General features: G+C 37.0%; 1 protein-coding gene and 1 long non-coding RNA gene across 2 annotated transcripts; one reads left to right on the top strand and one right to left on the bottom strand.

The window, feature by feature from the left end:
* Positions 1-2,785: 2,785 nt before the first annotated feature.
* Positions 2,786-4,987, bottom strand: LOC138886514 (uncharacterized). Its single transcript, XR_011405360.1, has 2 exons — positions 4,584-4,987; positions 2,786-2,888 (listed from the first exon to the last, which is right to left on the bottom strand). It is a non-coding gene; the product is annotated as an uncharacterized lncRNA (long non-coding RNA).
* A 4,493-nt stretch (positions 4,988-9,480) lies between these two features.
* On the top strand, positions 9,481-10,515 carry LOC138885146 (uncharacterized). Its single transcript, XM_070166050.1, has one exon. It carries the CDS (start codon positions 9,481-9,483, stop codon positions 10,513-10,515), a length of 1,035 nt encoding a protein of 344 aa, XP_070022151.1.
* Positions 10,516-11,459: the final 944 nt, after the last annotated feature.

The raw sequence follows: 11,459 nt of genomic DNA, 5'->3' as shown, positions 1-11,459 counted from the left end.
TCAGACCCGGCTACTAGAATGCTGAAGTTTTGCGTGATTGCCTTTGTTACTTCAGCCCCGTCTGCTGAAGTTATGCGAAAAAGCGGGTACACTTGCAATTATTTTTGCAAAGCGGACACAAGTTAAAATGTGACACAAAAAACGAGTATAGATGCAAATGCCCCAGATGACTATGGTAATCGCGAAGTGGGCTTGGAGTTTAATTCTTGAGAAATTACTCTCTATAGCTCCTCAAAATTTTAATAGCTCATGTTTTTTTCCATTGACACGAAATGATCCTCCGGCCCAAACATAATACATCTAATAGCCCGAAATGTCTATTTTATATATTTTTTGTATAGAGACATTTATTTTGTATAGTGACAGTCTATTTAATATATATTTTGTATAGTGACTCTATTGTATATAAATTGTATAGTGACAGTCTATTTAGTATATTTTTGTATAATAACAGTCAATTTTGTATATATTTGGTATAGTGGCACTTAAAAAATCCACTGTCACTCTTACAAAATAGACTGTCACTATACAAAGATTAAACAAAATAGATTATCACTATACAATTTATACACAATAGACTTGTTATTCCCAACTTAATTTAAGTGTGTTACTATTTTTGTTATTCGATTTTCAGAGCAAAATCTGAAATTACTTTACATAGTTTTAGGATAAATTTTACCATTTTCTCTTGTAAAAAAAATCATGTTGAAAAGCTTTGGCTGGTAGTTAGTAAGGTCAAGTTTGGCCAATTTAAGCAACAACAAAAGTAATCTGACCTCAACTATTAGCGAGAAGAAAACTGGACCATTTCACAAACTAATTATGTGCGTCATCTGAAAATGTCCAAACAATTTACTTCGAATTTCTCTAAGTAGATGGTAGAGTATAGGGAAGGTATGGATTAAAGTAAGTAACATAGTTGAAAAGTTTGAAATTTGAAGGGGGAAGAGTGTCACACCTCCTTTTTTCGAAGAAAGGGAATTTTTTCAATTATAGTGACATTAATCGAAATGAGATTATTTAATTAATTAGAGTATTCCAAATCGAGGAAATAGACTCTATTTATGGTCCGAACACAGAAGACCGGGTAAGAAATTCTGTTAATCCAAAAAAATATGTGAGGCACTCCTAAGTTCCGTAATTTTAACACGATCGCTTAACAATTAATACCTGGCTTAATTATCTGATTTATTACATACTTCAAACCTATTATGCATTTTTATCTTCTGACCGCTTTTAATTATTTATTTAACCGCTTTTATTATTTATGGAATTTATTTAAATAAATAACGATGTCTCGCACTTATTTTTTTGTACACATCGCAAATCACGTCACGTGAAACGTCACCCCTAATTTACAACATATTTATTAAATTATTACTATTTGAAGTTGTGGTCAAGTCGCGTGAAACGCGCACTTGAGTTGGGCTTTATGTATCATGAACATGTCACGGGAACCATACTCATAGTCACGATAAATTATTATTGATCGTACCTAAAGCAAACTACGAATATTCAATGGAAGAGTAATTTCCTGTATTTGGAAATTTTTGAAGGTCGCATAGTATGGTGAAGGAATTATTGGAGTCAAGATTTGATTTATTCATATGACTAAAAAACTTTTATGCGTTCAAATCAATTCTATAGCCGGTGATGGTTTTGATTCATTGATTAACTGTTGGGATTTTCACTGGGGCATACGTGTTTGGATTAAACCAAGGGTTAAAAACAATCTGTATGCAATAAAATAGAAGAAATACTGATTTCATCAAGTTAATACGAAGGAGATTAGCTTATTTAGGCCATAGTGAGAATAGATAGGCCTATGACCATGAACTCGCTGGGCCAGAGATCTCTCGATCAGAATAAAATTAAGAATTTTTACCTCCTATAACAAAGGTTAACACCTTATTTATTTTATATAAATACCATTTAAAAAAATTATATTCTATAGATACTTTTTAAGATTTTGGTTACGTCCTAGTCCTAAGCCACTAAATAGCATAGCTTGTCTCCACAATTGAATCCAGAGTCTGACGTTCTGATCGTATGATAGCAGCATTTCTTCTCAAAGAATTATCTTCATTAGCTGCAACGTGACTAATTGGTAAAACTTGCGAAATGTTTCTTTCGAGAATGCAGTCTATGAGTGACGCTGCAAGGTCCTCAAACATCTGCTGTGCATTTTCTAATTCCGATGAAAGAGAGGCAGCACCCTCTGATAATACCCTCAAAAGATGATATAGTAGACCGGATACTAAGTGGATTATTTCGTTGCTCGACGACGGATTCGCCGGAAATTAGGGGTTGTTCTTGAACAAAGACGACAAACTTTGGGCTAAGCAACTTGATTTTCTGTTAATATATTTCAATGTATCACGCTGTATTTTCATGTATTTCATTGTAATTCAATGTATCTCATTGTATTCCATCTATTTCATTGCATTTACTATCTTATTTTCATTGTATTTCAATGTATCCAACTGTATTATATGTATTTCATTATATTAACTATCTCGCTATATGTCATGAATGTATTCATATATTTTTTTAATTAATATAATTTATGTATTGAAATGTATTATATAATTTCTCTGAAGATTGCTATGTATTTGGGGTATTTTTCGATTGAGAATCTTTTTTATAACTGAAAATACAAAAATTGTGTTATAATTGAGTTTGTTGAGTTATATTATGAGTCTATTATGTTAATTGATTCACTTTCAATTTTGAAAACAGTGTAATCCCCTTTTTCACGCTATGAATACAGTCGAATACAATAATCTGTCCAGTTGTAATCCCATGTTTCACTCCATAAATACAGTCGAATACACTCGAATACAACAACTGATTAGCTGGACTTCCCCGATGCAAGCCTATTTTTGCTACTGTATTCATGAATACAATAGCTTAAATACATCAAATACACTTTATAAAGACACAAAAGGTATCTATAATCCGTAATATAACAAATGGTATCTATAGATGGCTAATTACTACTAAAAGATAGTGCTTTATGAAAATTTCTCATAAAATTACAATGGGCCAACCTCCAAGGCCTGAGGACCTGAGGTGTTCGGACTTGCCTCTACTGGGCCGCCTGTGCAAGTCTGGCCCAACTCGCCATTTATGCACATACCAACACAATTTCTAAAAATGAACATTCTTCATGAATTGGGTTTAAGAATTGAAGTTTAACTATAATAAATTGAATCCAGATACAACACCAAATTGAAATTGAATTTAACAGATCTAAATCATCAACTACCCCCTTTTCCGTTCAAGTATAGAAGGCTAAGTAGAGGCGGAAATTAAACCAAAACAGATTGCTTACACTTCAAGAACACCATGCCCAATCTATAAATATATCTTCATTGAGTTCATAAGCACTTCATTTTGTGTTAAAAACTAAATTTAAAATCATTCAATCCAAACAATACTAACAAATGCATCAGAGATGAACCATGATTTCAGATATTGAACATATGACAATTATTTCATGCTAAAAACTAATCGAAGTGCATAAATCCAACTTACAATAACAGGTAAATCAATGGAAGGCAACAATCTCACATTATAACAAATATGGAAAAATCAAACTTCAGTACATTAGAAGAAAAATATGTGAGGCATTAGAGGATTACCTCGAAAACAGCACAGGAGATGAAATTTAAACCAAACAAAGGTTGGAAAAACTGAAAATGAATTCAGCTATGTTGCTGTAGCAGAAATAACTTTTGCCAATAGGTAAGATCCAGCTTAAGAACCCAGAAATGACAGAGAAGAAACCTTTGGAATCAACTGAACAACTACAGCTCTTTTTTAGTTGTATTTGTTTGAAATTTTACTGTTTTGGTATTCTCTATCTATTCTCATGGATTTCCAACTGAAATTGTATGAATGTGTGAATGAGTCAGGAAAAAAGAGTGAGGAAAAAAGAGAATCAGTGTGTTGAAATAAACCAAATCGTGAGAATGGAGTGTTCTTTCCCTAAAAATTATTGAATGAGAGTGTATGAATTTCTGAAAAGTACGGAGATGAACCAGTGCCCTAATGTGAGAGTATGTGTGGTCATATATAGAGTATAAAAGTGTGCTCTTACGAGAGAAAAATGAGAGAGGAATGTAGAAGATGGACAGTTGTGCTTCATCTAATCTTTTCCTATTTTCCCACCCCCTTCAACTTCTGTTTATTACTCTCAGCACCAAACACCTGGCCATTTTAATTTCTTTCTTGGTAAATTAGCCCTTCCCCTTCTAGAAGCTACCTAATTGAGCTGCCCAACATATTAGGCCTAACAAACCAAACAAGATTTTAATTCTTCTAACTCATAAAACTTTTAAAATAATTAACAAATCTAAACTTGGTCGTCTGAATTTAAAGGAACTGAGATTGATATGGCAAACAAATTATGAAATCCGATCAAATTCTTAACAAGAAAGGCATGCAACTAAATTACTTAAACATTCAAACCAGAACAAAATTCACATAGCCGAGTAAGATTAAACTCGCCAGTGATCCATTGAGGGAAGAAAGAAAAGAAAAGAAAGACAGAACAAGAAAAGGGAAAAGGTAAGTTATACCTATCGGACTGGAGACAAGGCGGCAAGGAGAATCCTCAAAAGAACTTGACCAGTCAAAATCAATCGACCAAAATACGAACCGTTGAGAAACGGGTTAATTCTTACATCAATTGATAGCTCTTGCCAAGAGCTATCCGTTGATGTAGGTTTCAACCATATTCGTGGCCGATTTTAACAAGAAAAAGAAACTTCAACTTTCCAAGTTTCTTAGATCCGCTATTTGTGAAACTCTACTGGTTTTTTAGAGGGTTGGTTGACGGATTTGGAGAAAGGAAGCGCTGGGGATTATGGGGTGAAAATTTGGAGTCGTTTGGAGCTTGGCCGCCGGTGAGAGATTTTGGGCGGCTAGGGTTTGATGAAGGGTGAGGGAGATGAGAGTGAAGTGAGAGAATGGGGTCTTTGGGCGGGGGGGGGGGGGGGTAGGTTTTCAAACAGATAGTATATATGGTATGGGAGTGGTTAGTTGCGAGCCGTCCGATCATAAACGATCAACGAATGAGATTATTCAGGGGTAAAATGGGGTCGTTTGGTTAAAGAGGGAGCTGGACCGGATTTTGGGAGTGGGGCAGGCGTTTTTTGTGGATTTTGGGCCTCTCAATGAATTGGCCCAAACAAAATTCAGCCTGCTTTCTTCTTTCCTTTAATTTCAAAAACCACCATTTTATTTAAGTACTTCTAATTCACAACTAATTTGCAAAATTCACTTAATGACCTATTTTCTAACAATTAATTAAATTAATTTATCTAATAATGCATGTAATGTTACTGATGTATTTTTGTTGTGATTTTCATGTATTAATTCTACAATTAATAAGTAATTAATTCCTAAAATACAATTAGACCTAAAATGACATGGAATGAAGATTTAAAAGTTTTTATGGTGTTTTTTATGATTTTAAGATGTTAAATATGCACAAAAATGCAACTAAATTCAAACAAACAATTAACAAGAAATTCCTAGAAATTTTATAAAATTAAAAACAATTAAAAAATTTATTCTTTGTGAATTTTGTAGGAGTATTTTCGTATGACAAAAATTACGTGCTCACAAAGAGTGACAGTAGTTTTGGGCTAGCCTTTGTAATTAATTTTGGGCTATCAATTGTATGATTTATTTTGTTGCTACCTATTGTCATTGTTTTTTCCCGGATGACTACAAATGAAGTTTACTCTTAATTCTTCTATCTTGGCCATACCAGATTCTCCATTAACAACTCCACTGTTCATCTGACATTCTAAGATAACTTAAATTCAAGTGTCCCATTATTTATTTATTTATTAGGAAAAACCGAAGAAACCGAACTAATTTTGATTCGGCTATTGATGCACAAAATAGAAAACCGAACTTCACAAAAATCGAACTGAATCAACTGACACTACCCCTAGAATAACCATTGATTTGAAATTCTCTGAGTGGTGTTTCAATTATATTTTCTATAAAACTCGAAGAGATAACTTGTTCTACCAATATTGACAAATATTATGGGGCAGGTTCATGCCAATGCAGTGGACTTTTTGTCCCAATTTGGCATAATAAGGTCTTTACATCAATTAGAAAAGTTAGTAATCTGGTAACAAGAATAATGGATTTATAACATAAAATATGAATGTAAAAGAGCATCAATGAGTGAGCTTGGAAATTTCAAATAGTTCAAATCAACTACTGTCTATGTCCAGCCCATTATGAAAAATTACCTATTATTGCCTGATATTAGGCTATATAGACGATATTTGCACCTTAATCACACCATACTTTATTGTTGTTTTATAGGCGAAATGATAACAAAATGCTCTAATTGGTGTTCTTGTGCTTCGTAGGGACTAATCCAAGTTAGGAAGAACTATGGAGTGTTTTGGAGTCAATAATGTGAAGAAAACGTCCAATCAAAAAGCACCCGAGCGGAAGGAAGCCAAAAGCGGACTGGGGTTGAATCCACCAACTGTGCAGTTGCCAGAAAATTTGGGAACCAAAGTGTAACTCGGAAAAAACTCATTCCAAACCCTTATAAACTCTAGAAGCTCACCCAAGACATTATCAAGCTTGTTTTTAGACTACTTTGGAGGCAAGAACAAGTGTGAGAAGATCAACCAAACATTAGAGTTTTTCTATCTCCTTTTACTTCTTGCAATTACACATTATGAACAATTTTATTGTTTTATCTTGCTTTGTTATGAGTAGCTAATTCCCTAGTCAAGTGTTTTGATGGAACCTATTGAAGGATGAACTTCTTGTTATGTTAATATAGTTTTCCCAGCTTAATCTCTATTTGTTCAACTACGTTCTTCTTGTAATTAATTGATAGGATCCTCAATTAGCTTTGCCTATTTAGTATGTATTACTCGGGAGAGAGTGCATATTTAGGTAATTATTGAACAACACCACTCCCAAAGTATAAGAGGGATCAATAATCGAGGGTTTAAAGGTGGGATTAGGGATAACGAAACCTTGGGTGCGATCTAAGTGAGTTGTAATTAAAGCCAGCTAGCGTTACTCGGGAGAGTGCGTCTAGTAAATTGTCGTGATTACTCAGGAGAGATTTACGGTAATCAGAGTGCTCACAATTGATAGAGACGATTACGTGAATCTATGCGAAACATAACCGGAAGGGATTCCATCAATAGGGGAAATCATAACCTTAGATCCTTCTATTAATTGTTTACAACTTAATCATAGTCAATCTTTGTTACTTAATTGCAGTCATCCATAGATAGTAGAAATATCCTCAATTGTTATTCATAACGTTTGGGAAGTTGATTACGTCGGATTTAGTGAGTCTGACAAGAGTAATTGATAGGTTAATTCCTTGTGGGTTCAACTCTAAGCGAAATACTCAGATTATATTTGCAACGTCCGCTGTCCTTTTTTATAAGACATAGTTGGGCTTGATCAAATTTTGGCGTCGTTGTCGGGGAATTAACGGTGTTATCAATTACGATTGAAAGAAATACAAAAATTCTTAGTATAGTCAGTTTTCTCTTTATCCAATCTATACATTGAAATTTTAACGTTTGTTTATGTGGTTGTACAAGTGCATGCCTAGAAACCCATTGAGAACTGATGAAGTATTTGAAGCATTATCAGATCCCGAGAAAGTTTTCAAGGTCTTGAATCGGGCCAACCGAAAAAACAAACAACTGAACAATTCGAACCAGACATGGAAGTCAACGTGGTAGACCCAGCTGCGCCAATAGCGCCTGTGGCACCTCTTGTGTCAGAGGCGGCTCTATATGATTGGGCACAACCCACAGTGGAGAATTTGTCCATAGCAATTTTAGTCGCACAGATACAGGCTCAATCGTTTCAAATCACGAACAACATGTTGCACTTGTTGCAAAATAAGGGACTATTTTCGGGGTCACAAATCGAAGATCCTCAACAGCACTTGAAGAATTTTCTGTCAATCTGCAAAACCCAAAGGCAGCCCAATGTAACTCAGGAAGCAATAAAGCTGTTATTGTTTCTATTCTCAGTGACAGGAGCTGCCCAGACTTGGCTAAACTCGCTCCCCATTAATTCCATAACGACTTGGGAGGAGTTAGTCAAGCAATTTGTGAACAAGCTTCATCCACCCAACAAGACTGCTCAACAAATTGATGAAATCTTGAGTTTCAAACAGAGACCAATTGAGACACTGCAAGAAACATGGGAATGATTCAAAGGGATGTTGGTTATTTGTCCGCACCACGGTATTCCAGATTAGATGTTGGGGCAGTGGTTTTACATGGGTTTGGCAGATGGCGTGAAGGGTAATGTGGATGCTTCAGTTGGTGGAGCATTTTTGAGTAAAACATGGAGAGAAAGCTAGAGTCTATTTGACAAGATGGCACAGAATTCGGGGTGGACAACCAGGAATACACCTATCACTCCAGTAGTTCACTCAGTGCCCTTAGATCCATCCAACACTCTTGCTGAAAACATGGCCACATTAATGACACAAATGAGTATATTCACCAAAAAGGTGGAAGAGTCAAGGTAGAAGCAGCAGGTACACATTGTAGATACTACCAATGAGGGCTTATGCACATCTTGCATTAGTCAGCCAATTGGTAACCAGTGGAATGCAGAAAGTGATCATCATCACTACCCTAAGGACATGAATTATGTGTTTAATTATGGAGGCCAGAGACAGGGTGGTCAAAATTGGGGCCAACAAAATCAGCTGTACAGGCTAGTCCAGCCACAGCTCAACAATGGAAGCATGGAAGGTATGAGACCTCACAACAATATGGCGCCTTATCAAAGGCCACAGGGATATAATAATCAAAATCAGCAGTAGGGATATCATCCTCCTCAGCAGCAACATGGTGGACGACAGGAAGATGGGTTTGCTAGACTCGAGGCAATGATGCAACTGGTTATTGGGTCAAATTCAAATATCAGTGAAAGAGTAGATGCACATGATTCAGCCATTAAGAATATTGAAGTGCAGATGGGACAGATTTCGATGCCTTTGAATAATCGCCATCATAGGACATTACCTACAGACACTCAAATAAATCCAAAAGATCAAGGCCCGAAGCAGCTGATGGCAGTGAGTCTACGTAATGGCAGAGACTTAGAGCAGGAGAGAGCTCGAGAAAGTATACAGGCCGAGACATTTGTACCAGTTCCCATTGAGCTAGATGATTCAACAAAACTGACAGAGGTGACAGTACAACCTGTCTAGGAAGAACCTAACACCCAAATGAAGCTGAGAAAGAAGCTGAGACAGCCCGGGAGCCGGTAGTTGAGGTGGTGTCCGACAAAGAAACTACCTAAATCATTGGGAAGAAGATACCTCCAGCACCATTCCCACAGAGGCTGGCCAAGTACCAAAAAGAGGAACAATACAAGAAATTCTTGGAGATGCTGAAACAAATCCAGGTAAATATTCCATTGATTGATGCTTTGAAGGAGATGCCTGGTTATGCAAAATTGATAAAGGACTTGATGTCCCGAAAATTTGATTTCCAAGACTTGGCCACAACGACTCTTACTCAGACCTGCAGTGTAGTGGTGACTAAACCAATTGCTGAGAAGCTGTCTGACCCGGGGAGTTTCACAATTCCCTGCACCATTGGTAATTTTGCTTTTTCCAAGGCACTTTATGATTTAGGAGCCATCATAAATCTTATGCCCCTAGCAATTTATAAGAGGTTGGGGATTGGAAGAGCTATACCCATTTCTATGTTGTTACAACTGGCTGACAGGACCATAAAAAGACCCTCTGGTATCTTGGATGATGTGCTGATTCAGGTAGGGAAATTTGTGTTCCCTGCAGATTTTGTGATCCTAGACTGCAAGGTGGATCAAGAAATTCCCATAATTTTGGAAAGGTCGTTCTTGGCCATGGGGAGAGCTCTCATTTATTGTGAAGCTGGGGAGCTCAAGATGAGGCTGAATGATGAGGAGATAACATTCAATGTGCAGAAATCTATAAGGCGACCAAGTGAATTCGCCAATTGCTCTCTCATTGATGTTGTGGATGTGATCGTAGAAACAAATGATGAGATGTTGACTATTGAGGATCCTCTTGCTGCATGTATGGTAAATTTAAATGAGGTGAATGGTGAAGAACTAGCAGAATGGGTGTTGGCTTTAGAGGGCAGAGGATTTTGGGATAGAACTCTTGAATTCGAGCCCTTGAACTTAGAGAATAGAGAAACTCCTCCAGCCAAGTCATCCATAGAAGAACCACCAAAACTAGAATTGAAGCCATTGCCCGCCCATCTCAGGTATGAATTCCTCGGATCTAACTCCACATTACCTGTTATTATCTCATCTAGTTTGTTAGATGTGCAGGCACAACAACTTTTGCAGGTACTCAAGGAGTATAAGACTGCTATTGGGTGGACCATGGAGATATTAAGGGGATCAGTCCAACCTATTGTATGCACAAAATTTTGCTGGAAGAGGGACACAAACCTTCCAGTGAACACCAAAGAAGGCTGAACCCCAACATGAAGGAAGTGGTGAAGAAAGAAGTGATAAAGTGGTTGGATGCGGGAATCATTTTCCCAATCTCTAACAGCAACTGGTTAGCCCGGTTCAATGTGTGCCTAAGAAGGGTGGCATGATGGTGGTAAAAAATGATAACAATGAGTTGATCTCTACGAGAACCGTCATGGGCTGGAGAATTTGCATGGACTACAAAAAGTTAAATTTGGCCACCTGGAAAGACCATTTACTACTTCCCTTCATTGATCAGATGCTAGACAGATTGGCAGGGAGGTCTCACTTCTATTTTCTGGATGGGTACTCAAGATATAATCAAATCTCCATTGCACCTGAGGATAGAGAAAATACCTCCTTCCCGCCACAATCCAAAGGTGCATGATGGTCATCTTCACTAATATGGTAGAGGACATAATGGAGGTATTCATTTATGATTTCTCAGTGGTGGGGAACTCATTCGATGAGTGCCTTATAAATCTGGCTCATGTGCTGAGACGGTGTATAGAGACTAACCTGGTTCTTAATTGGGAGAAATGTCATTTCATGGTACAAGAGGGCATAATCTTGGGGCACCGAGTGTCAAGTAAAGAAATCGAGTATCGCGCTAAAGTCGATGTGATAGCAAAGCTGCCACCTCCAACTTCAATCAAGTCAATCAGAAGCTTCCTCGGGCATGCCGGTTTTTACCGGAGATTCATAAGAGATTTTTCAAAAATTGCCAATCCTATCTGTAAGTTGTTAGAAAAAGATCACCCTTTCTTGTTTTCTGATGATTGCAGGGTAGCATTCGAGGAGCTAAAAAAGAGGCTGATCATAGCACCCATCATTGTTGCCCCTGACTGGGAGAAACCATTCAAACTCATGTGTGATGCCAGTGACTATGCAGTGGGGGCAGTGCTGGGACAACGGAAAGACAAGCTAATGCATCCAATCTACTATGC

The sequence above is a fragment of the Nicotiana sylvestris genome, chromosome 2, assembly GCF_000393655.2.
Source record: "Nicotiana sylvestris chromosome 2, ASM39365v2, whole genome shotgun sequence".
In the NCBI taxonomy this organism is placed as follows: Eukaryota; Viridiplantae; Streptophyta; class Magnoliopsida; order Solanales; family Solanaceae; genus Nicotiana; species Nicotiana sylvestris.
The sequence above is the reverse complement of the archived record's forward strand: the minus strand, read 5'-3'. Positions and strand labels throughout refer to the sequence as shown.

Excerpts from the sequence above, each read along its gene's own strand:
- LOC138885146 (XM_070166050.1), top strand. The coding sequence starts at position 9,481 with ATGCCTGGTTATGCAAAATTGATAAAGGACTTGATGTCCCGAAAATTT.